Source organism: Mastomys coucha, unplaced genomic scaffold, assembly GCF_008632895.1.
Source record: "Mastomys coucha isolate ucsf_1 unplaced genomic scaffold, UCSF_Mcou_1 pScaffold11, whole genome shotgun sequence".
Classification (NCBI taxonomy): Eukaryota; Metazoa; Chordata; class Mammalia; order Rodentia; family Muridae; genus Mastomys; species Mastomys coucha.
The window spans coordinates 10,424,373-10,451,184 of record NW_022196893.1 but is presented as its reverse complement, the minus strand read 5'-3'; the positions used below and the strand labels follow the sequence as shown (position 1 = coordinate 10,451,184).

The 26,812-nt window shown below is 50.4% G+C and overlaps 1 protein-coding gene across 1 annotated transcript; it reads right to left on the bottom strand.

Moving 5' to 3' along the window:
- Positions 1-1,193: 1,193 nt before the first annotated feature.
- Positions 1,194-26,123, bottom strand: Gtpbp1 (GTP binding protein 1). The gene is made up of 12 exons (XM_031349507.1): positions 25,921-26,123; positions 22,724-22,835; positions 16,566-16,746; positions 15,679-16,027; positions 10,992-11,115; positions 9,915-10,029; positions 7,280-7,424; positions 6,978-7,160; positions 6,139-6,274; positions 5,486-5,664; positions 4,257-4,457; positions 1,194-3,409 (listed from the first exon to the last, which is right to left on the bottom strand). Exons 1-12 carry the CDS (start codon positions 26,110-26,112, stop codon positions 3,317-3,319), a joined length of 2,010 nt encoding a protein of 669 aa, XP_031205367.1. The 5' UTR covers positions 26,113-26,123; the 3' UTR covers positions 1,194-3,316.
- Positions 26,124-26,812: the final 689 nt, after the last annotated feature.

Genomic DNA, 26,812 nt, shown 5'->3' with positions numbered 1-26,812 from the left:
TCACAGAGCAACTCAGCTGCTCTTGGGGGGTACAAGGGACTGAATTCTTAGCCAACCACAGTAGCTAAAGACTTAGTCCTAATGCTCAGAGACCCAGGCCTTTGTTTAAAAACCATTGGACAAACTTGGAACCCCAGTTAAGGTCCACTCCAGTGTTTTCTGGACTTGAGGGCTGCCAGGAAGAAATGAGATGGCTTTAGGAGCTGTCAGTAACACCTCAGTGGAGGAGGGGAAGGGGAGAAGGGCTTTCCAGTCTGCTTACACTCAGCTGACAGAGGTGTCTCCCTGGGGGGCCAGGACCTGCCAGGTCCTGGGAGGACGCCCTGCTGGCTGCCTAGACTCAGCCTGAGGCAGTGCCTGCTGACCATGGCTGAGAAAATAAAAGCAGGAACTGGTCAGCAGGGAGGAGAGGGCACTGGCTAGAGTACAAGGTGGCCCAGAGCTTGGTCCAGAGCCCAGGGACACTAGATCTGTACTCATACCAAAGGCATAAAAAAGGGGCTGGAGAGATGGCTCAGAGGTTAAGAGTACTGACTGCTCTTCTAAAGGTCCTGAGTTCAGGGGCTGGTGAGATGGCTCAGCAGGTAAAAGCACTGATTGTTCTTACGAAGATCATGAGTTCAAATCCCAGTAACCACATGGTGGCTCACAAACACCTGTAATGAGATCTAATACCCTCTTCTGGTGTGTCTGAAGACAGCTACAGTGTACTTATAATAATTAATTAATTAAAAAAATAAAAATAAAAAAAAAATAAAGGTCCTGAGTTCAAATCCCAGTGACCACATGGTGGCTCACAACCATCTGTAATGAGATCTGATGCCCTCTTTCTGGTGTGTCTGAAGACAGCTACAGTGTACTTACATATAATAAATAAAATAAATCTAAAAAACAAAACAACATAAAACAGACATCAGAAGAAGGAAGAGCCCTGTCACATACCACCAGGGCTCAGTGCCTCTGCCACCTGCCCTGGACCTCTCAAAGTCTGAGTTTCACACCATTATCTCCCCAACTTTCCCCAAACCCAGCCAAATACACCCCTGCACCATGGCACAGGCCCCGATGAGCATGAACAGTGCTGTGCCTGAAGTGAGGACCTGGCCCCTCCATCCCACCCCACACCACAGCCTCTGTTCTAGAAAAGATGTACACACAAGCTGCACATACAGAAGGTTAAGCCTTACACTTAGGAGGCTGACAAATTAACATCTTTATTCTTTATTGACTACAAACAGGCTGGTATTTTCTCTAGATGGAGAGCCGAGGGCTGAGTTCTGCAGGGACCTTTGTAGGCCCTATTAATGACAGTTCAATACTGAATTCAGTCAGCTTCCTTGGCCATATGCAGATCTACCTCCCTGAGGGGCGGAGTCCAGACTGGTATGGCTCCTGAACACAATAGTTCTAGTGACCACTAATGCTGATAGGGCACAATAATGTTCTGCTGTGGCCCAATGCTGTAGAAGTCACAGCTGCCACTGTGCCATGCACCACCATGCTAAGGCCCCATCATTACAAGGGCACCAGCGTACGTGAGCCAGAGCCATGAAGCACAGGTGAACAGCTGGAGTGAGAGGACTGGCCCCCAGCCGGGCAAGGCGGCAGTTTGAGCAGGACCTAATGCCGCAGCGCAGCACACCGTCCTTCTTTGAGCTTCATGTCCTCATCCTTGGAGACAGCAGCAGTGAGCGTCCAGCCGAGCAAGCCCCCCGCGGCAGCACCACTGCCTAAAGCCTGTCAGAGCACCTGGTTCTCTCACATGCTCAATGAATCCACACAACCTGGAAGCAGGGATCTGTACAGTGAGTGTTAGTGAGCACTGTCACCCGTGGAGTGCAGAGGAGGGGTTCCTGGACGTTCCACCCCTCAGCTCCATCAGTGCACAGGGCAGAGCCACAGCATGCCCGTGGCAGCACCCCACCTGGAGGGCTGGGCAGGGAACATGACACTGTCAACTTAGAACACATTTTATTGTGAATGCTGGTCTGGTCAGTCCATGGCCACGGGGCAGTGGTAACTAGAAACAGCTGGAAGGACAGGGAGGGAGGGAAGAGCAGTCAGGAGTGAGGAAAAAGGAGAGCTTGGGAGAGGAGGTGGGGTGTAGAGGGCCCCAGCCAGCTGCGGGTCATGCTGGCTGAGGAGCACCCCATCCCGAGCACTCCCGACACTGGGCAACGCACCCGCCCTAACCCAGCAGCAGTGGTTTTGATGGCCTAGAAGAGTCTGCACTGCCACCTGCCCTTGTACACCCCAACTGGGGCATCTGGGCTCGGGCCCTTCACTGCTATGTGGCATGGCTGTAGCATGTTGGGGTGATGTGTGGGAAAGGAGGATTTCTAGTCCCGGCTTAACTCAGGAGCACCTCCCCTCCCCCATCAAAGGAGGTACTACAAAACCTGATTCCAGAAGACTCGAACCCAGGCTAGTACCTGAACTCTGAGGCTCAGCCAGAGATCTAAGTGGAAACAGGAAGAGCCTCCAGTGGGCACAGAAGCCAGAGCAGCCAGGGCCAGCCAGGCAAGCCCAGGATTGTCTCTAAGGAGAAGCCCACCTAGTTCTTTGGATCCATGGCAAGGGTCAAGAGTCAGAGTAGGCAGTCCTACCACGCAGTCCCCAGACCTCCACACATCACAGGTGCCACTGAAGAGCTTGGAGGAAAAAGAAGAGACAGGAGAGGCCACCATTTCCCACTAAACTCCCCAAATCATAGATTGGGGGAATCTCTGCTCTGACAGAAGCTGCTAAGCCCAGAGGTCGGCCCCAAAGGGCTTCTAGCTAAGAGGGGCAACTGGCCAGGGAAGACAGATGCCTTGGGCTCTGAGGTTCCCTAAAGGTTCTGAGGATCTCATCGAGACAAATACAGACGGATGGAAGGACAGGCAGGCAGTCAGCTCTTGGAGGCTGGTGTCCAGCTAGAACTGAAATGGAGACTGACAGGGTCAGCTGCACTTCTGCACATACCTGCTACAGGCGTGCGCGTGCACACACTCATACAGACACACATAGACACACAGATACATACACACACACTTGAGACAAATATATAATAAAAAGATAGAAATTAAGGGCCCAGATGTACGAAAGCTGTGAGTAAGGAGGGTGGCAGGTGGCAAATGGTCAGTCCTCGGACATCTAGTCCCTGCTCATCTTATAAATTACAATCCCCCCTGGAAAATCGGGGTGTGGCAACAAGGACGCTCTGGCTGTGGACTGGAGTGGGCCGGTGGTGGTCGAAGATTCTCTGCCCAGTTGATGAGCAGTGGCCAGTGAGCAGTGAGGATCCCAAGGGTGGTCAAGTGGACCAGGGGGACATTCAGCAGCCGCTGGCAGGAGTCACACAGGCCCCCTGGGACTTCACCTTGTGGCGCTGGCCACCTCGTCGCCGGCCCCCACTGCTGGGTTTGGGCTAAAAGAAAGAAAGCAGGCACTTGAGAAGCCTGGTCCTCTGAAGCAGGACCAGGTAGTAGAGCTGGCAGTAACCCTAACTTGATCAGTTTAGAAAGGGAAATGGAGTCTCCCTAGCAGCTATGGATTTGTGTGGTACTGGTGGGGGAGCAAGTCAGAGAAGCACAAAGGGATCGGGAATCAGAGGGCACTGCTGCTCACCGAGAGGAAGCCTGGATGCCACACTAAGGGTCGAGGGGTACAAGGAGGAAGGCGAGAGAATGGGGAGGTGTGGAAGCAAGGAGCACTAGTCCTGTGCAATCGTAACAGACACACACAGGGCAGGCATCTGGGAGACTGGTACCAGGCCTCTGTTAGGTCAGGAAAGAACTGAAAGGAACAGGAAGGTGCGCCAATGGAGAGATGGTACATCGGTGGTACAATGACCTAACGAGGCCACCTCCCTCATGCCGACAGGTGCATTAGAAGCCTCTATGGCAGTGTCTCTCAGCTGCGTTGGGTCTCAGTCACACACAGCACCAGCACATCCCACCCACATATTACTATGAAGGGGAAGCCTTGGTTGGGCATAGTGGCTCCCACTTGTGACCTCAGCATCAGAAAAGCTGAGATGGATAGGAGGACTCTCTGAGTTCAAGGCTGGTATAACCGACAAAGTGAATTTCAGGCCAGTGTGCTATACACAGTGAGAGCCTATAAAAAAAAAAATCAAAACAACAAAAAGGGGAACCTTGACATTTTTCTATTCTGCTTTATTTAATTAAAATCAAATGCCACTCAGGATCAATTAGATTATCAGCCTTGCTGCTCCCACTACTGTGCCAGAGGCCAAAAGAGGCCCTGCTTACCTGCGGCTGGAGACCACTGGATGAGGCAGCCTGAGCAGTCCCTATGGAGGAGGCTTCATCTCCAGGCGGGGGAACCCCTGCCGCCGGCACACCAGACGGACCTCCTTCTTCTCGTTTGCTCAGAGGACCCTTTTTTGTGGACTGCATTTTAATCTGCTGGGGCTTGGAGTTCATGGGGGAGTTGTTGGTTGTCTGGAGGAGCTGTGGAGGCCAAGTGGAGAGCGGGAGGTCAGCGCTGCCTGCCCAGTTCTGAGCCAGGCAGGGCCATCCCAGTACTGATGAAGCTTTGGCCTGCCTCCCCCTGCCTGGAAAGGATCCCGCCCTTTCTGGGCCCAGTTGCCACTCCTGCAGAGGGCTCTCTGCCACCCTACCCTCAGCCCAGCTGCTGAGCCGCCCACAGCCTGCTATGCACCACTCTTTAACTTCAGCCCCTGAAGAAACAAAATAAACATCTGTCAGAAATCATAAAAGCTATCAGCTAGGAACAACTGACTCAGAATCTTCCTTGTGGCCCAGGCTCAATCTCAAAGACAGCAGGAAAGGAGTTTGGCTAGACTCCACAGGACACCAGTGGGTACTGTAGCCTCTCCCACACTGTCAAGAAGGCCAGCCCCTCCAGGACAGCCTGAGGGAAGTTTTTCAGGAAGGAAAGGCAGCCTGAAGTTTATTCCAGCCTCAGACACGGAAGCCGAGTCTCTCTCTGAATGGGGCAATGGTCAGATTCTCTACCAAATGTCCCAACCAAGATCATGGGTAAAGTCCACAGCAGGCAAAAGGTGGACTCCAAAAAAAACCTCAAGCACTATGGGACCTTTCCAACTGTGTCACGTGCCCAGCACTCACTCCAAATGAATCTACCGTGTTGTGGGAAGCCCTCAGGCACAGTCCCAAGCAAGCCCCAGGACCCAGAGGTAGTAAGCACCTCAGAGGCCAGATTTGGCTCCCCAGGCACTGTCCCCCTGCCTCCTATGGAGGAGAACTATACTCCAATGCCACCTTCTTCAAGACAGCTTCCACCACTCAAGACAGGCCTAGGGACAAATCCTGGGCAAGCAAAGTCACCTCTGAAGCCTACCCTAGTACTGGCTCAGCTCTGCCAGGGCAGGGAGCACACCTCTGTCCCACCATGAAGACAACTGCATGGCTTTCAAGAGGAGCCTGTGGTACTCATGTCACTGGACAAGAGCAGACTGAAGCGTCCTTGGGCAGGTGAGGCTACCCCACAATACCTTGGTGATGGTGCCAACAGCCTTGGTTCGACCTTCCCGGAACACCAGCCGCTGGTCTATGTGCAGGTACTCGGGGGTCTTGATGAAGCGGAAGTGGACAGTGGCCTTATCTCCTGTGCGCAGACAGTCTTTATCCATGCTCAGAATTGTAGCTGTCTGCCGGATGCTCCCACAGTGTACTGCCAAGAGAACCAGAGTCAAGACAGGCGAGAGCTACCCTGTGGCCTCTAGCTAGAGCGCTATCTCCAGGACAGGACAAGAACTCTGAGAGCCAGATACGGCAGGGCAGCCTACTTTCAGACTGATCCTAACTCTTCCTCATCTCACCCCTTCCCAGGCCTATGTGGCAGAGCTATGCACACACATGCCTTCCCACAGGACTGTTCCTTGATACCACCAGGCACACAGTGATGCACAACCCTGGCTAAATGAATACTGGCACATGAGGTGCCCGAGGACAGGCGTGGCTCTCGGAGCATCTGCAGGACTGAACAACTAGTGCCGCTCAGGAAATGAACTATAGGAATGGCTTTGCTAAACAGGCTAGAGACCTGTCTTGCCTGGAGCTGGAGGCACTGGGCTTGGATTGAGGAGCTCTTTTGGGAGGGTGCTAGCACAGAACCTCTGGGGCTGGCAGGACCTTGGACACCTACCCATGGCTTGGTATCGTGGACTAATTGTGGTGGGATGGTGGAGGACAAGAATCTCAGCCTCAAACTCCCAGGAGGCCTGGGGATTCAGGCGTGGGGAAACCATCACCATGCCTTTCCGGATGGATGAGCGCTTTATCTGAAAGGAAAGAGGTGAGCACAGCTCAAGGACTCAGGTGTCTTACAGGCTTGCCAGCCTGGTCTTGGAGAAAAACGTGTCTCTCTAGGGGTGGGAACCCCTCCAACTCAGCCCTGCCCCTCACTACCATCTAATGCAGACAGCACAGGCAGCCTCAGTGCCGGGGAGCAAGCTAAACACAACTACTAGGAGGCAGGAAAGACTGTAGAGGAACTCAGTGTTCCAGCTGCTGGGCCTGAAGCCCAGGCAAGCACTCAGGAAGAAATCAGAGGTGCATAACCACCAGAGAAGATAAACCATATGCCACTTTTCCTGGTCGTTCTGGCTTACAGGAAGGTAGGTGGCCCCAGAGCTACTAGCACTCACCTCAAACCCCAGGAGAGAGAAGACTGGGCAGCAAGAGAATGCAGCACAGATCCTAACCACCCTAAGAAGGATGGCATTATGTGCAGGAGAGATGCGCCTATCTGACTGCACTTCAAGCAAGAGATAAAGTGCTCAGGCTACAGTGAGAGGAGCGGAGCCCATGGGACAGGGACAGTCCCAGAGATCAGCCCTGGCTTGGGTACTGGGAGCCTCAGTCTCCTTCTTGTGAAAACAGGGTCAGTAACCCACTCCTTGCAATGCAGTCACGAGAACTAGAGACGGCAGACTACACGGTCCAGACTTAGTAGAGTTCAGGGAGACTGTGACCCTCACTCACCTTCTTCAGTGCAAAGGAGGCAGTCTGGCCCCCCCGCACCTCCTTGACAGGCATACGCTTGCGATGGATTGACTTGACAGCAATGGACAGGAAGTTACCCAAGGGGTCTGGACCCAGCAGCAGTGTGTCATTCAGCTTGATCAGGCCCCGCAGTGTGGTCCCAGACACAACTGTCCCTACACCCTGCCAAGGAGAAAAGCCAAGCCTAGTGTGCTCATACCTACCACAGATCCATTCCTGGCTTAGAACAGGAGGTGCCCACCAGCCACCCACCCTGTGCGGTCCTAGCTAGAGGCACTTACGGGGACAGAGTAGGTGTCATCTATCTGGAACTCAGCAGGCTCCTCCTCCCTGTAGCTGGTGCGGGGGGACAGAAGGTTGAGGAACATCTTGAGCAGACCGAGGTTCTCACCTGTGACATTGGAGATCTGGAAGATCGGGCACATCCTAAATAGGGAAGAGTTAAGGAAGACAAGTGCTCGGGCAGTCAGGACTGCCATCTGTCACCTAGTCCCTTGGCTCTATTCTTTGTGACTTGCTTGTCCTGAAATCAGGAATTATACATTCCTGAGTGCCTTACAGGCTAGACTCAAAGGTGCTGGAGTGGGGCGGTCCCCTGAAACACAGCCCTCACCAGACAACTGTGGGTACTGAGCACAGGGCTGTCCCCTGAAACACAGCCGTCACCGGACAACTATGGGTACTGAGCACAGGGCGGTCCCCTGAAACACAGCCCTCACCAGACAACTGTGGGTACTGAGCACAGGGCTGTCCCCTGAAACACAGCCGTCACCGGACAACTGTGGGTACCAAGCACAGCACCAAGTCAGGAGGCAGGCTGCTCCCAAGGAGGCCCTGGCTCTGGCCAGAGGGAGAGAACTGTTATCAAAAGATGACCTTGGGTGGGAGGTAGTAGAATATAACTTTAACCCCAACACTTAGGAGGCAGAGGCAGTCGGATCTCTGTGAGTTCAAGCCCAGCCTGGTTTACAGAGTGAGTTCCAGGACAACTAAGGTAATGCAGAGAAACCCCATGTGGTGATTAGTTTGGCTCCCATAGATTCATGTATTTGAATGCTTGGCCTACAGGGAATGGCACTAGTAGAAAGTGTGGCATTGTTTGAGTAAGTGTGGCCTTGTTAGAGTAGTGTGTCACTGTGGGTGTAGGCTTTGAGGTCTCCTATGTTCAAACTGCACCCAGTGAGACACAGTCTTCTGCTGCCTTTTGGATCAAGATGTGCAACTCTTGCTTCCTCCAGCACCATGTCTTTCTGTACACTGCCATGCTTCCTACCATGATGATAATGGACTAAACCTTTGAACCTGTAAGCTAGCCCAATTAACTGTTTTCCTTTATAAGAGTTGCCTTGAGCCGGGCAGTGGTGGCGCATGACATTAATCCCAGCACTTGGGAGGCAGAGGCAGGCATATTCCTGAGTTCGAGGCCGGCTTGGTCTACAGAGTGAGTTCCAGGACAGCCAGGGCTACACAGAGAAACAAACCCAGTCTCAAAAAAACAAAAACAAAAAACAAAACAAAACAAAGTTGCCTTGGTTATGGTGTCTCTTCACAGCACTAAAACCCTAAGACACCCTGTCTCAAATAAACACACAACAACAACAACAAAGATGATCTTAGACCCATGAGCTTTAGACAGTGTTCAAGTAACTCTCTAGCCTCTAGATGCATTGATATCCAAAAGAAGAGCCTGGTACAACAAATGCCTAATAAGCATCTACAGAATGAAAAGACTCACTAAATAAATGCTAAACTGACCTGTGATTAGAAGGCTTTTGAGAAACAGTATAAAAAGTAGTGAGTCATAACAAGACAGTGTTCCACCAGCCGGCCACAGGCTGCTGCCTTCTATGCTCAGGACGTCCAGAGCCCAAGCACCCTCAGAGGAGCATGAGGGTTAATTATGGTTGATGACTTGACTGGAACTAGAATCAACTAAGAAACAAGCATCCAGGTGGAGTTGAGGCTATTTCTGGGAAGAAGCAATTGTGTACGGAAGCTCCTCCCAAGGTGGGCGGGGTTGTAGCTGTGTAGAATGATGGGAGGCCCTAGTAATGAGAGGTGATGGCAGTTCCTCTAGGAGCGGTCAATTCAGAGCACTGAGCCCAGATACAAAGGAGTCCAAGAGAGAAGGCTAGGCATGGTGGCATATGCCTTGACTCTAGCACTCTGGAGGCAGAGTCAAAATCTGACGTCAAGGCCAGCCTGGTCTACAAAGTGAGTTGCAGGACAGCCAGGGCTTTGTAAAGAGACTCTGTCTTGAAAAAAAGCAAACAAACAAAAAATAAAACAAAAAAACAAACAAAAAGGCCTAAGGGAGAAGCAGCCCTGTCTTTGCCTGCCCACGCTTGCTCCTTGCTCGTGAGTGCACCTATTGCGACAGCTGCCATGGCTGTCTTCCTTCACTGACATCACAACGCAGTTTCTTTGGCCTTGCAACATGGACTAAAGACCAGCAGCTCTCCAGTATCCTTGAGGCCTTCAGCTCCAGACTGGAACCTAGGATATATCCAGCCTTGTGCTTTGTGGATGTAGCAGCTATGGCGTTCTCAGCCTCTCCATCAAGCAGACAGCCACTGTCAGACTATTCATCCTGTAGCATGTAATCCAACCCAACATAACCCGTGTGGTATATATTCATTCCATTGGTTCTGTGCTTCTAGAGACCCTGGCTAGTCCAGGAAGTTACTAACATGCCCACTTCCTAGGTGAGGATGGACTCCAACCCGGGAAGCCACATGATACTGGCTCCAAACAACACTGCTGGCCTAGGAGACTGCAAACACAACCTTCTACTTCCCCCAACCATGCCCATGAGACCTCATGCCTACTGGCTGCTTCAGGCCACTTTGGCTGGGCTGGCAAGGGCGCCTGCTTAGAAGCAGGTGCTTCTCCACCCTTTAGTCCTGCCCCCATTACCTCTCAGAGCTGAAGTTGGAGGCTGTGACAATCACATCATCTTTGCTCTGCACCAAGACAGGGATCTTGCGGCAGCCTGGTGACTTTAGCAGGCGCTGTAGCAGCTTCAGGGTTTCTTAAAGGGTGAAATGGAACAGAATTAGGGGACACAGCCTTCTCTCTGGCCAGACTTCCAGAGTAAGACAGGTGCACTCAATACTGATGCAAACAGGAGACAGGCAGACAGACCAACAGACCAGTGTTAAATGCCACATGCCTGGAGAAGCAAAACAGGTGATCAAAGGCAAGTGAGCACATGCTGCCAGCACAGACAGCCACATGGGTCTCTTCTCTAAGGTCATGAGTCTAGACATATAGACAAGTGACTTGGGCCCCCAAGGACGATGTTCTTTCCCACAATGCTCTGCTTCCTGGAAGGTCTCATCTCAGGAATATCCTGAGCATTCGCAAATCTGCAAGACCCTTTTGTTTTTTATTTTGTTTGAGACAGAGTTTGTCTGTATGTCCCTGGCTGTCCTAGAAGTCACTCTGTAGACCAGGCTAGCACAGAACTTTCAAGAGATCCAACTGCCTCTGCCTCCTGAGTGTGGGGATTAAAAGTGTGCACTACTACCGCGTGGCTGCAGAGACCATTCTTCCGAGAACTTCTAATGGGACAATGAATGCTCCAGCACCAAGGAAGAGGAGAGATGCAGAAGCCTAGTCCCAAGGCCTGTGTGTGTGGAAGCTTTGGTGGCTAAAGGCCACCAGACTCTTTGCCCAAATTCCTCCATAAACATCCTGCTTCAATGGTATAGCCCAATGCCTGCTGCTGGGGACATAAAGGGTGTCGGGGGAGGGATGGCAGATTAGAGAGTCCATAGATCCTGCACTTGGAAGCAGGAGGGAAAAGAACAGAGGGAAATTCTTGTCAAGAGCTAAAGAGGGGAGGAAGAGGTACCAGACCTGGCTGACAAACACGAGGCTAATCCAGCACAGATGAGGATGCAGAAGGTGCTGTCTGAGGCCCTGGAGCAGTCCGCCCTGGAGTGCAGTGTCAGCAACCCCAGAGGCTGCTGCAGCTGGAGCTTCACTTACCTTGAAGGATGTTGGCAGGACACATGTCAATCTTGGTGACAACCACAAACACAGGTACATTGAGTGCCAACGCCAAGCCCAGGTGCTCCTTGGTCATCCCCACGATGCCAGCATTGCTGCCCACCTGCCGCAACAGAAAGGAACTGTCAGAACAAGGGGGAGGTTGCTGGGCGGTCAGGTGGTCAGTGGACCCCAGCCTGCTGGTGAAAGCCGGGCTGGGCACAGGTCATTTTACTGATGCCTGGCGATGGGGACTTACACCTGAAAAGCACATGACAAAGCCTGCAGCCCCAGCTGTAGAAACCTGAGCTTGAGGCCTGCTGGGGCTACAGAGAACCTTCTGGACCAGCATGGGAAACCCAACGACACCCTATCTAGAAAGAAAAAGAAAGGCAACAAATGGCTGGGGTGGAGCTTGGAGGTGGACTGTGTCTAGCACCACAGACCCAAGGCTCAGTTCTCAGTACTGCAAAAAACAGACCAAGCAAACAAAGACTCAAATCACCAACAGCAAAAAACCCAGAGGAGTCCTACAAACAATAACAGACAATTCCAACAGTCTGGGAAGCTCAAGCACCAGGGCCCACTGCATTCAGTTTTACAGCCTTGGTCTGTGATGAACTGAACAATGAACTATCACTGGCTGACCACCTGGTGCTTCACACAATGGGACACTTGACAGGGTGAGCACATAGTTTCTCTGAGCTGGAGAGATGGCTCAGGAGTTAAGAGCACTGGTTGCTCTTCCATAGGATCCAGGTTTAGTTCCCAGTACCTACATGGTGGCTCACAACTATCAAAAACTCCAGTTCCAAGAGATCCTATGCTCTCTTCTGGCCCAAGGATACCACACACATGGTACAAATACAAGCATGCAGACAAAATGTTTATAAACAGAAAATTAAAAAATAAACCTTAAAAAAGTGTCTCTGGTGGGAACACAAGAAATTAAAGCTAATGGCTGCCTCAGCCAGGAAACAAAGGGACATGCTCTCTGGTGCTGTTTTAAAAAAATCATATTTATATTGGGCATGGAGACACACGCTTTTAATCCCAGCACTTGGGAGACAGGCAGAGGCAGGTGGATCTCTGTGAGTTTGAGGCTAGCTTGATCTACACAGCAAGTTCCAAATTAGCAAAGGTTACACAGTCTCAAAAAAAAAAAAAAAAAAAAAAAAAAAGAGTGAGGGGTGATTGTGTACACTCGCATAGGTGGGGTGGGCCCCGGGAGGGGTGAGGCATGCCACCATGGTGTCTGGAGAATGGAGGACCACTTGTGGGAGTTGTTTCTTCGAGGGATGATTCCAGGGTGTCAGGCTAGGTAGCAGACACCTTCAGCCACCAAGCCACTGGCCCTCCTCATTGCTTTTTCTTTGTGTACTATGCAAGCGAATGCTTACTAAAATAGAATTAAGAGAGACACTGCCACCCTGTGCCTGTGTGGCACTTTGAACATGCCAGGACGCCTCCACTGTGTAGCTTTTACTCGCTCCCACAGCCTGCAGGGGAGTTTCCAGAAAAAGAAACAGTAGTAGTAAGTATCCCAGGCTGGCCTCAAAGCCATGATCCTCCTGCCTCCACCTTCCAAGGGCTGGGATTCTAGGCATGAACCATCAGCATGCTCAGTTATTTCTCTGCTGTGAAGTGGAAACTTGAGGGTTTTCTGTAAAGCCAGCTGGATGGTGTTTTGTTGGGGCAAACACGTGAAGGAATGTTTCATTAAAGTGGACACAGTGGGAAAGGCTAAGGCCTTTAAGAAGGAACGTTTCACTGGAGCAGACACAAGAAAGGATGTTCTGCTAAAACAAGCATGTGAAAGGACACATGATGAAGGATTCTTTGCCAACGACGTGCATGCATAGTTGAGCTGCATTTGTCAGGACTCCATAGAGTGAAACGCACCAAAAAAACTCTGGTGGTGTGCTACAGTTTCTTGCCACTTCCGAGGACCTGGGCTAAGTGGATGCACACACTGAGGTAAGACCTGTGCTGAGGCATGGTTTGTGGAGAACACGTGGTGTTTGGAGGGTATGATGGAGAGAGAGCTTGGCTTGCTGGTACAGCTAGCTGTGCAAGGCTTGTTGGGCTCATGAGCTCGCTGATCTTTGCTTCCCTGAGAGAGGCACAGCTTCTCCTGGTGTTCCTGCTGGACTCTCCTGCTGACTGGAGCGGAGGCTGAGGCCTGGCTGTCTCTGCTAGGTGGTGCCACCACTGTTGCTAACCTGACTCTACAGAACTGGCCTGCTGGTGTATTCCTGAAGTGTTTATGAGTGGTCTGGTTGCCCCTGCCTGCTGACCTGTGAACTGAAGTGCTGATTCCCAGACAGTGCAGACTAGGGTGGCTCCAAAGAACCTTTCCAAACAGGTCCACTCCCCCACACCCCCACCCTGTATCCTTTCTTTTCTACTACCTCTGGTGGGTGGTGGGCTACAAGGGAGGTTAAACTGTTTAAGAACCATCATTAAAAATAAAGTTTGAAGTCGCCTTTAATCCCAGCACTTGGGAGGCAGAGGCAGGCGGATTTCTGAGTTCAAGGCCAGCCTGGTCTACTGAGTGAGTTCCAGGACAGCCAGGGCTACACAGAGAAACTCTGCTTCAAAAAACAAAAACAAAAACAAAAAAAAGGGCTGGTGAGATGGCTCAGTGGGTAAGAGCACTGACTGCTCTTCTTAATGTCCTGAGTTCAAATTCCAGCAAGCACATGGTGACTCACAACCACCTATAATGAGATCCGACACCCTCTTCTGGTGTGTCTGAAGACAGCTACAGTTCCAATAATCAGATGAAGGCTCACAACTATCTGTACAGCTACAGTGTGCATTCATATGCATAAAATAAATAAATGAATCTTTTAAAAAAGAGTTTGAAATTATTAAAGTTATACTGCTGTCTAAAGAAGTTTAATAAATGGATGACGGCCTACAACTCAGACAGGAAAATGTGGTTTGGGGTGCAGATTATCCCATCATTGTCATTACAGCTCAGCTAAAAAAGGCTTTTTATTGTCTGAAGAACGTGAGTCTCTAAGTAAAGCCATGACGAGGAGATGCACTAGGCTATGGTCCAATAGGAGCATGTCTCTCCAGAGATGCTAGATAGCTCATGTGGCACAGTCACTCTGTACACAGTGGAATACACTGGAGCTCACCATTGTACAGTTATCCTACATGCTAGTTTATTACAATGCAAACAAAAGAGGAAGAAAATGTTGGTTCCTAAACCTTTCATATTTAAAAAAACACAGCCAGGGTGGTGGCACAGGCCTTTAATCCCACCACTTAGGAGGCAGAGGCAGGTGGGTTTCTGAATTTGAGGTCAGCCTGGTCCATGGAGCTAGTTCTAGGACAGCCAGAGCTATACAGAGAAACCCTGTCTTGAAAAACCAAAAATAATATAAATTAAAATTAAAAATACATTCAGGATAGGATTTTTAAAAAATTACTACTACTACTACTACTACTACTACTACTACTACTACTACTACTATTATTACTACTGCTACTTCTACTACTACTACTACAGGCCGAAGAGATGGTTTAGCAGTTAAAAAGAGTACTGGCTGTTCTTCCAGAGGACCCAGGTTCAATTCCCAGTATCCACAAGGCAGCTCCCAACGGTCTATAATCTAGTCTTTGAGAAATCTGAAACCCACTTCTGACCTCTGTGGATATGGACATATGTAGTACATAGACGTACATCCAGGCAAAATACCCAGACACATAAAATTAAGGAGATTTAAAATTTTTAAATTATTATTGGTATGTGCATGCATGTAGAGGTCACACATGTAGCAGGCCAGAAGACAACTAGATACAGTCAGTTCTCTCCTACCTTTATGTGGGTGCTGGGATCAAACTCAGGTCACCAGGCTTGCCAAGCATCACTCACTGCCAAGTTTAAGACATCTTCCTTACCCTCTAAATTCTTCTTAATAGCCACAGCGCCATGGCCCCTATGGACTTCAAGATGCCTTCTGGCATGGCAGCCTTGCTCAGTCTTTGAGAGTAGCTGCTGCAACCCCAGGAAGAGCAGGCAGAGGAGCTGGGTGTCCCTATAGCACACGCTGCTCCCTCTCCTCTCCAGTCTGAGGCTTGCTAAGAACCAGTTTGTGGGGCAACTTGGGCAAGCTTCTAGGGACAGAAGCCCGGGCAGCTGAGGAAGCAGGAGGGCCTTGTGCCAGGAACGCTAACTTGCTCCGTGGCCTACTTCCCACTGTGCATGCTATCAGCTGAGCACAGGGCCAGGCCCATAGCAGCTTCCCAAAAAGAGCTGTATAATGCCTGCCACATCTCCTTCATAGGCCCTGATGACTGCTGCCCTTGGTTCCCAATGTGAGGTGCCCTTTTCTTCCCCAGGTTGATCTCAGAGTGCCATATGGGGGGGCATCCTCTGGAAGAACCCCAAGGTGAAGGAGAAAACATTCTGAAGGCACAAAATAAGGAGAAAGCCTCTATGCCTATCCAAAATGGAACTCTACAAGACACTGTTCCTTGTACCAAGGGTCCCTCTCTGCTCTAAACACAGCAGAAAGGTCAAGGTTTGCCTATGGAGAAGACCACAGCGCTCAGAGGACAAGGGCTCCCTGAGACCCCAAACTTGCCCCCACCAGCAGGCCCCTGTCTCAGAAGGGTCCCAAACACTTGCATAGCATCCCCAGATTCCCTTGTGGGGGAAGCCCACACTTACCATGAGCATGCAGAAGTCAGGCAAATGGCCAGTCATGCCAAAAACAGTGGTCTTAAGGTACTTCTCGTGGCCAGCCAAGTCAATGAAGGTGATCACTTTAGAGGACTTCTCACAGATCTTTGTCCATTCAAGGCTGCCACCATGGCTGTCAGGCTTGTTCACTACATTGCCTTCACTGTCAAAGCCCAGAATGTCATTGCCCACACTGCTGGTTCGACCAGATTCAATCTCATGTTTGTGGCGAAAGAGTTTTTGGCGGGCAAAGCCACGGCCATTGTCCAGCTCCCCGTGTGTTAGGACTCCCAGGAGTGTGCTTTTGCCAGCATCCACGTTGCCCACCACTGCCACCCTGTGTGGACAGGAACCTGACGTGAGAGCTAGTTCCTGAAAAGACTACTCAGCCAGAGCCTGGACCCTGAGCACAGGCTCACCCCAGCACCCTGGCTCAAGGCTTCTCTATTCAGGATGAACACAGTGGGGGATGTTCCTGGAGCTATACCCAAGGAATACAGAGTTAGTCAGGAGTCCTGGCTCCTTTAACACCAACAACCCTAACTCCTGCTTTGAGAACACCCCCAGAGTTATGGAGGGCAGGCACAAAGTATCCCCCCAGCTCCTGACCTCTATCATCCAAGCACAAGTAAACTGAACAGAGGTACAGGGTGGCCACAGAGTGCATGGCTGGGCCTTTTCCCATGCATCCCAGATGAAATACCCAGAGATGGAACTCAGAAACAAAGAGCAGAATCACCAAGACCAGAGGTCCTTGTACTTTCCCATCTTAGGCAGAGGCAGAGCTGACAGGCAAGTGTCACAGCCCCTACCACATTCTCTGTGACGACCCCAAGTCATGTATCAGGGCCCCTGGAAGTGTTCTGAGACCTTACCTGACCTCCAGGAAGTCATTATCTCCGACGCGTTTCCTGACTAGGTAATCACGCACACGGCCACCTGCTTCTTGACGTTCTCGTAAGAGGATGACGTCAGCCTCTATCTGCTCCGCCATGCTCTTCACTGTGGCGTAGGAGGCCTCCATGTCAGCTTCACTCAGCCCATACTCAGTCCCATCTGATGACAAGAGCCCAGACATCAGCAGGAGAGGGAGTCCTGGCCAACCAGCCAGTCAACTCTACCTAAACAGACCCTCCTGGCACTGCAGAAAAACAGCAACAACTCAGGCATACGCAGAGTTAATGTAGCAGGGCCACAGCTTCCCCTCGTATCTGGGCACTGGGGAAATTCATTCACAAGTCACTGAGCCTCTCCTTGAAGTTATGCCAAGCTTCATACTGGGTGCTGGGAATCTAGGTGTCCTCAGTGAGCTCAGAGCCCCAAGGGAGAAACAAAGACATTAATTAATCTCAATTTCATTGGTGCACTACCCTGTAGAGCTGAAGGAAAAGAATGTGAAGCAGGGTTGAGGGATGTGGAGGGAAGCTGTGGTGTGCTGACTGCAAACTGAGTCTTTAGTAGTTGAGACATGAGCATGTAGAGAAAAGACATCACACCAGAGAAGCAAAGCCAGAAGTGTGGTAGACCATGAGCGGTCAGGGACTGGGAACAGGCATGGTATGTGAGGAACAGGATGGTGTCGGGGATGACACCAGATTGCAGAAACGCAGGGGTCACACAGGACAACAACATGGTCAGAGCAGGATGGGCTGGAAGACCTTCTAGGAATAAGCAAGAGGCCAGAAGCAGGAACCCAGCAAGGGAGGGATTCCAATGCCCTAGGCAACAAGGAGGGCAGAAAGATGGAGGGAGATGAGGGTATGTCTCAGAGACAGTAAAAAATTAGGATGGCTCAGGTACTGTATCCAGCCACCAGCTGGAAAAAGAACTGGAGCTCAGGATGTGAAGGAAGCCAGGAAAAGACTGAGCCACGAGCTCCCTCGAGTCTAGGAACAGCAACGCTCAGGGCTTCCCTGTAGCACGGGGTTTGGTGCCCGCCACTCCCTCGGCCCCCTCTCAGCTCCTTGTAAGGAACCCCACAGCAAGGTACCCTCTTCTCTTTCACCAACCAGGCACCTTGCCAGGCCAAGCCTGTGGCTCTTCCTCCTCCCTCTCAAGTTCCCTAAAGCAAGCGCATCTATTCCAAGGAAAGGAAAGCCACTCCTCTGTCATTGTCTCTGCTCACATTCTGCGCTACCAACTGTCTCTTCAACTCTTGTGATTGCCTAGGAACTCAGAAGATAAGCCAACCCTTGCTGACATTTGTGCTTTGAACTGACCAGTCCTAGAGGAGCTGCTGTCACCAAACATTGACACGCTACAACCCTACCCACCATTCAGCCAGAGATCTCTTGATGTCTCTCCTGTTCCCATACCCCGAATGCCAGCCTCTGCCAATCCACCTACCAAAGACCCTCTTCTTCCTCCAACCTTTCCCTTTAGCTATCTCTTTCTATGGCCTCAACTGTCACGACTTTAAAAACATTCTTATTAGCCCTGACAACCCCTCTAAGCACCACATGGAATCCAGCAGCCTAGGTGAGAACCCCTAGAAATCTGATACTCAGACTCACCCACTCATCCTTTATGCAGTGGCACACAAATATGTTCAGCGTCAATAAAGCACTGTAAGCTCCCTGTAACCCTGCGAGGCAGGCTGAACTGTTGCCTTTAATAGTGAAGTAAACAGCTTGACAATTCCAGCACTTGAGAGGATGAGGCAGGAGGATCATAAATGTGAGGCTTCCCTCTGACAAACAAAAATAGGGTTGGGAGGGAGAAGACAAACAGGGTGAACAGAAACCAGATCCTTCAGAGCTGGGAGGCTGTGGAGGGGCTGCAGTGTAAACTGGGGTCCTTGGACTCCAAACCTGGATGCTTTTCCTTCCCCGCTCGCTGTCACTCTCTGTTCCTTTCCTCTTGCTGTTCCCATTCTAATAAAGACAGTATTTTGCTTCTGCTTCTATGCATACCTAAGCATAACCCTTTCATCTGCCCTGCCCTGCCAATCCCACTTCTTTACAGTATTGTTCTTTTGCTGCCTGATTTGGGCCCATATGCTACTGAAGAATCAGTGAATCTAGTCTGTGTGCCTTCCCCCTATGCTGCCCCCCACAGCCCATCCAGTACAGCACCCACACATTTAAGCTCCCAATGAAGCCATAGCACTTATATCAACACTTTCACATCAGAATCTCTGAATGACTTTCCAGAACCAACAGAATTCTTCCAGTTTCAATTCCTTTAAGCCCCACCCCACATTCCACACCCTTTAACACAGGCTCCCCTCTCAGCTCCATCAGAGTGCAAACCACCAAGAGTTCATCCTAGGTCCTAGACAGTTCTAGCTCCACCCTCATTTCTCACTCCTGACAGCAGCCAATCAGCATCTGTTCAGAGGCCCCACAAACAATGGCCCTCCTTGCAATATTTGCCATTCCTTGCCCTTGTGCAAAGTTCTTTTTAGATACACGTTCCCCCAACTACAGAAGCGTCTTGAGGATGGGAACCGTATCTTAATCATTTTCTGGTGAATAGTTTTCCTACCTTAAGCACTCAAATGTCTAGAAAACATAAAACAACGGAACCAAGGAAGAGCAGAGGGCAGAGGGCAAAGGGCAGAGGGCAAAGGGCAGAGGGCAGAAGGGTTCTAAATGAACAGCTGAGCTCTAGTACCTACTGTCTGAACGAGGGAAAACTGCTATCCTCACCAGACAACATACCTCCCTGCTGCTTTCTAAGCCAGAGCCAGCATCAATGTCACCTTGACCATCAGAGCTCTTGGGTGGTCACATTATCCTGGTTTAGCATGCACCACTTTCATTGTGTTAGGAATAGACAAAAGCCAAGGAGAAAAGCCAGAGTCTAGTTACTAAAGACCATGCCAGCCCTCATCAGATTTCTGTCCTGCCAGCTCGATTACCTTTCCCACAGCATTCTTCTACTCAAAAGTGACAGCTTCCCAGGCTTTGGGGACACAAGTCTCAGCTCTTTGGCATGACATTCAAGGACCATAAATGGACCCTGCCAACCTGTTCAGTACCTTCTGACCTCACATTCTCCTCTCCTTTCTAGAGTACATCTAGCACTCCAATGCCTCTATGCCTCTGGGCATGGGGTTTCCTCTGCCCACTCCCATTGCTCACAGCTCCTTTGTGTGGCTGTTGCTGACTCCTGTGTCCCTTGCTGTGCCATCTGTCACTTCACTGATCACCATGGTTGATTATGCTGATCTGGCTGGCTAAGCAGGGATGCCCTCCCTCTCTCCATGTTCCCTGTGTGTCCCTCCAGAAACTATGCTCAGTAGAAGACGACAACCTTCCCTGACAGAGAACCATTCATTCGGTCATGGTATAATGAACCAATTGTGCTCCCCTCAGGAATCTCCAAAGGAGCTTTCCAATCATCACTTCTAAGAAAGAGTCAAGGTTCTCTTTGCAAAGAAATCCCATAATAAATCAGCTACAACCTTGGACTCTGAAAACCTGGCAGTGCTAACACGTGTCAAGGAGACTCCTGGAGTGCTCACATCACTCTCACTGGGGCACCATGAGATCATTACTCATATCTCCCTACTATTTATTTATTTTGAAAGATTTGCGTTCTAACTAAATGTGTTTGTGGGAATGGGCACATGAGTGTAGGTGTCCAGTAGGTATCAGATCCCCAGGAGCAGGAGTTATGGGTGGCTGTGAGGCTCCTAACGTGCATGGGGAACTGAACTTGAGACCTCTGGAAGAGCAGTACACACTCTCCAGCTCAGCATTACCTGCATTTTAAGGCAAGGAAGAAAGTGAACAGGTAAACCCAGACCTTCCAGGCTCCAGACCCTAAACCACTGGACCATTATTGACTTGCTTCCTAAAATATCAACCTTAAATGAAGAACATACAGGTATAGCACACAGTCCCCTGGATTGTGTACATGGATTTAATATGTTTATCTGGGGAAGATTTCTCCCAGGAAGGTCTCTTTGCCTCCAGTGCTCCAGTGGAAGATCCTGGTGGAGGGATAAAACCCCTTCACCTGGGAGCGGCTGGAGATGAAGCCGACCTCTGGGGGCCTTGTAATTGCCTCAATCCTGTTTGATGCTCAACTTGTTTAACCAGTTCAGATCTCTCTGCCTCCAAAGAATCCAGCAGAAGGAGTCACCAAGATGATGTGTGGCTAATGCTGGGGTGTGCCGAGATGGGCCAGTGAGTATCTGACATCTTACTTTCCGAAGGAGGGTTGATTAGACATGAGTTGGTGGGCATAGTAGAATTCAGACTGTATTTAAAGGATAGAGAAAAACTTTGCATGGCTTGAAAAGGCCAAAGTCAAAGGGTCAAGAATTCAAGGCCAGCCCGGATTACAAGGCAAGACCCTCTTAAAACAAATGAACAGACAAACAAATAATGAGAAGTCTGCGTCTTTAAAGACTCACCTCCCCACTTGTCAAAACTGACCTTTGTGTGGTTTGTGTGGTTTCCTACAATGCAGGAAGTGACCTAGGAGTGGTTTGTTTTCTTAAGGCAGGCCAAAGATGCACCTGTCAAGCTTATTTGAGGGATCAATGATTTCTTATCACCAAATACACAGTCCTCTTCTGAACCAGTAGCACTTGGCAATGCTGACAGGCTCCCTCCCTTCCTTGACAGGCAACCCCTTAGCCTATCTCTTGAACCATGCCTTCTTTTAGGCCTAGAGTTGGCAGGAGTAGGAGGGGAAAGAAGATAAGGTACAGGCATGGTGGGGTTTAGATACCAAGCCTTCGTCCCTGGTTGTCATCTTTCCTCCTTGGAGTCGAGGACCAGCTTTATTCTGCTTTGTTGGGTTTTTCATTGCTGGGAATAGAGCGCAGGGCCTTGGACACACTCTGTGAGCCTTCTACTGCTAACCTACAAGCCCAGGAAACCAAATTTTAAGCAACCAAAAGAACTTTGAAATATATCAAGATTTGGATGTGGATGTGAGGGATCTAACACCATAGGTCAAATAGTTGAAGAACATTTTTTTTTCTGCCAGTACTGAGGATTCAGCCAGACCTTGCATAAAAAGCACTGTCCCTGAGCTACACCTCCAGTCTTTTTCATATTTTTATTTTTAGATAGGATGGTTTGAAATTGGCCATCCTCCTGCCTCAGCCTCCTGAGTGGTAGGGTCACAGGCATGCATTCCCAAGCCTGGCAGAAGGCCTGTAAGAGCTCCTTAACTCAGACTCAGTCTGCCAAAGAGCCAGTCTCTGCCCTCTACCAGTCTGCTAAGCAAAGAAAACTGCCCTAATGATGCTCAGGCCCAGCCTAGCCTTCTTGCAAGTGATCCTCAACAACTTCAGTTTTCATTTCAGCAAAGATAACTTTGTAATAAAGATGAAGGTAGTCAGCAGGTTACAACACTGAGGGTATAAAACTCTGAGTGACCAGAGGGTGGGCAAGAGGCTGGACAAAACCAATTCTATAATCTCATGTGGGACTCTGACATGGGGTCTGCCTTTCTCTAAAACTGTCAGCTACATTATGATGAACAAGTAGGTTGGAGGACAATAATCAGAATGGTCACAAGTCTCCAAGTCTGACTAGATCTAGGGGCCAGGAAGGACCTGTTATCACAGCTATCCAGACTGAGCGGTCAGTGTGGTCTGGGCCACAGTAGCTCAATGGAAGGGAGGAATCCTGAGTGTCGTTTCCTTGGTGGGCTCAAGAAGAACCACAGAAATTCCCAGCCAGGTAGGAAACAGAATGCAGTAAGAACCATATCCAGGGCCTGGAGAGGAAGCAGGGTGTGTTAATTCTAGACCTAGCGAGGCCCTGCTCCCTTACCTTAGTTAGACGAGGGGTTTCCTTGCTTAATGCTTCAATTCTCTGCATGCCAATGAGGAATCCTGAGGTGGAGAGGAAGTATCTCTAGGGCCCCCTGGGCTGGTGGACCCCCAAATTTGTCCTGACTGCTAGCACAGGAGCTGGTGTTCCGTTGCTGGTCCCTCCCTCCCTCCAGACAGATGTGCAGGTGCTACAGTGTGGCCGCACAAGAGACACATGAGAGGAAAGGGTAATGATGGAGAACTATGCACTAAATAATTGTTTCAAACAAAGGAAAGAAAAACTATGCTCACCTGATCCCTGCCCAATGACATATATGGTCTCTCCGCATCCCTCGTCCATCCTCTCCCACATCTGCCGAAGTAGACTGTCATACTGCTCTGATGTAGGGCTCACTAGAACCAGCTAGAAGAGAAACCAATAGCCTTAGAACCACACTCACTAGTAAGGGCCACAGCCAAAGCTGATCAACAGCCTGACCAAAGACCCTGACCAAACCCCAGGGCACCCTAATGGAACACAGCTGTCCAGTCCCCTCAGGCACTCGACTATATAATAAACTGAGTATGTGTCTGTACCACAACCCGCAGGAGGACAGGTGTACACAGCCTGCTTCTGTTGCTTCACAGAGGATTAGGTCCCAAACAAGGGAGAAGACAGTCTGACATTTCGAGGAAGCTGTCCAGCAGTGCTTTGCACCTCTACACCGTCTTCTGCCTGCGGTGTGCATCAGGGAGGTCAAGAACAGATTGCTCACTGACAGCCAAGCTCTCCACCCACAGCCCAGTGCTCTCATAATAACAAAAGAATTCTGTTCTACCTTGTCTACGCTATCTCACTTACTACAGTGAAAACTGCCAGCAGAAGCCATCTCTGTCAACCAAACCCTACCTCCACTAAGGTTAGTGTTATTAGAAGCACAGCTGGGCAAATCCCGTCAATAACAAAGTATCAACCACTTACTTGCAGAAGCCATTGCCATGAGGCAAGTGGATTTCATTCTCTAGCCTTGCCTCTGTGACCTTGGACAAAGAACTTAACCTCTCTGAATCTCAATCTTCTAGTCTAGAGAGTAAAGCATCTGGACTGGCTCAAGTTTGCAATAGCAGTGCTGGAATACCCGAGGCAAGAGAGGCAAGAAAACCGCTGAGACTGAAGCCAGCCTGGGCTATAGAGTTAGAGCCCACCTCAAAACAGAACAAAAGCATCCAGGCCAGGCTCAACTAACATGCTTTTGTTTTTGGTTTTTGTTTGTTTGTTTGTTTTGTGTTTTTTCGAGACAGGGTTTCTCTGTATACCCCTGGCTGTCCTGGAACTCACTCTGTAGACCAGGCTGGCCTGGAACTCAGAGATCCGCCTGCCTCTGCCTCCCAAGTGCTGGGATTAAAGGCGTGCACCACCACTGCCTGGCTAACATGCATTTCAGTTATCTTCAACAAGTTCATTTCTTTAAAAACTTTGCATGAATCTCACACCACTTATCAGTAACTCTTTTTCTTGCTGGAAGCTCTCAGAGCTTTAGCTTCTCCCCATTTAGCTACAGTGAGGGTATACATATTTAATGTCTACTCCTTTTAGGACTTAAATCTATTCAGTTCACCCTTCTCTCCTCCACATGGTCAGCTTTTGTTTTTAACACACACACACACCCTCAATTTCAAAGGATTTCCCCAGCTCCTTGATGAAGTAACAGTTCCTTACTCAAGGCAATTAACTAAAATGGTCACAGAGGTATGGCCCTCTTCATAGTTCTGTCCCAACTTCCCACGGAGTTTTCAGGTCTCTTCAGCTCCCTGACCATGTACTGACATCTAGCCAGTACACTTCCCCCACGCCCACTGGACTCATCAGAGCTTGTATTTGTAACCCAGATGCTGCCAGTGTTACACTGTCTCCTGCATCCTGCTTGGATGGAGGTCTCCCTGAACTTGGCCACCCTTATTATGGTATTAGAGGCATTAGACAGGACCATCATGACAAAATGAAGCTAGTTAGCTTCCAAGGGCCCAGCAGAGACTAGAAGGAGAAAGAACAGTTGGGAATTGCTTCCTTAGGTTGTGGGGGAAAGGTTCTTTCCAGTTTAGAGACAAGTTTTATGTAGCAGTGCCATCATGAGATGTCACATTTTCAAACCACTATAAAATCTCCCATCCAAGTAGTAATCAAACCAGACCCTGCTTAGCTTCTGAGATCAGACGAGATCAGGCTCGTTCAGCACAGTACAACCACAGACATCAAAGCTCCATAAAAATCTCTATTGTAATTATCCTACAAAGAGCAGGAGGTAGGGCTGCTCTATCTTCCATCAGCTGCTTTTTAATCCTCACAGGGAGTCATCATCTATCTAGTGCAAACATTTACTGAGTCTCTGATATGCACCTGGTACTATAATGGGTCTTAACATTCTCTTCTAATTTTTGCAACACATCTGCACTTTCTTGATGGGATAGCTGGAGAACTGAAGGGTTAAGAAAATTTCCTAAGGTCACAGACCCTTTTAATGGCAACAGTTGGAAGGGAAGGCCAGTCCCTCCCCTTGGCATTAGTTTCTTTAGTGATGTTAGACACTTTCTAAACACCAGAAACATCTTATAGTTACTTTCTTATTTTCCACAATGCCAAGTAAATGGTGAGATCTTAATTTCTGCCTACCTTCTCAACTACGCAGAAGACTCTATTTAAAGACGCCCTTCCATATTCCATGAATACAAGAGGTGGCTCCACTCCTAAGTGGCAAGACTGAGGGTCATGCCTATTTTTTTAAAAAAATTATGATAAGGCAAGGGGTGGGGGAAGGCGACGAGTGCCACGGTGTACGTGTAGACATCAGAGGACAACCTGTGGGAGTCAATTCTCTCTTTCACTAGGTGAGTCCAGGAGATCGAACCGAGGTTGTCAAACTTAGGAGGCAAGCCCCTTTTACCCGCTGAGCCATCTTGTCAGCCCTATCTTTTTATTTTGTTTGGGTGGACACGGAAACTGGATGCTCCTCGGACATCATTCTCGCCGACAGAGCTACTAGTTTCTGTTTCCTTTCCAGAGACCGGGAACAGAAACGGCTGCCACCCCTTACCTGTCTTCGCGAGTATCCCGCCCCCTGCCCAAGCCACCTTGACACTTGGTCCTCCGGGACGCTCCGAGAAGAGGAAGACCCTGCGTCTCAGGGACCCCTCCTGGGGAGGGCGGGCTGGTCCACTCGGGGACAGGGACGCAGGGCGCGCGGCCAGAGTCGGGAGCCCCGTTCCACGTGGCGGAGCCGAGGGACAGCGATCGAGGCGGGAGCGGGAAGCGCGGGAGGCCGGGTGGATGCTGCCGGGTGCGGAGAGTGGGCCCGGGCCCCGCAGGTCCCGGAGAGTGGCAGGTGGGCGGGCTGCGTCCCTCCGGCGCTCCCGTGAGCCGTGCCACTGGACAGCCGGCTGCCCGCCGTCGCCTCGGAGACCGCCCGGCCCGTCCGCGTACCCCTGGCCCCGCCGCCGCCTCCCGGGCCTACCTTGCTGGTAAGGTCCAGCTCCGGCTCGCCGTTGAGCGCTTCGCCGTCCTCGCTGCAGTCCGAGTCGAAGCCGCCGTGGAGTCGGGCCGCGGCCGCAGCCGCCCGGGCCGCCCCCGGAGAGCTGGGCTCGGGGGCGAACATCGAGGCCGGCACCGGCGAGTCCACCGGGGAGCGACTCCGCTCCGCCGCCATCTTTAAGAACTTAGGCTAATTCGCAGCCGACCGACCGCCCTCCCTCCCTGGCTTATTTAACTAATTTATGCCTGGCCCCGCCCCTTCTGGTTGGAATAATTTATGCGCAGTTTCCCCCGCCTCCCGAGGGTGTTACGTATCTCTAGCAGTGACACAGGCGACCGGGTCTCAGCTACCAATCGGTGCAGCTCTCTCAAATACTTTAATGAATATTTAATGAGACCCAAACCCCAACAACAAACGTCGTAGTGGTCGGGAGCCTTGGCCCCACCTCTGGCGGGGCTAACACAGCGTGCACGCTACCTGCCTGGATCCTTCCCGCCAACGGGAGCGAAGCAGAGGTTTGACTGACTTGACAGCTATCCAATGAAAAGAGAGATCCATTCTTCGCCCCCGCCAAACCCCCATTTTTTCCAGAGGCGGGGCCAGCTTCCAAATCACACTGCAAAACAGTCCCGCCTGGAGCCTCAGAGTGATGGACAAGGGCGGGACCCAATCTTGTACTCCCTAAGTCCCGCGCGTCCGGCCGCCGCACACCCAGATAGTAAATTGCAAAATGAGCCTGGCACTCCGAATGATTGAAGGCAGTTGCTACAGTACTAGGTCCGGCGTGCTGGCATACGCAGGCAATTTTTATAGTAGAATCGATGATGTATTCCAGGAGTTGTAATATTATAGCAGCCAGATCAAAACAATTAAT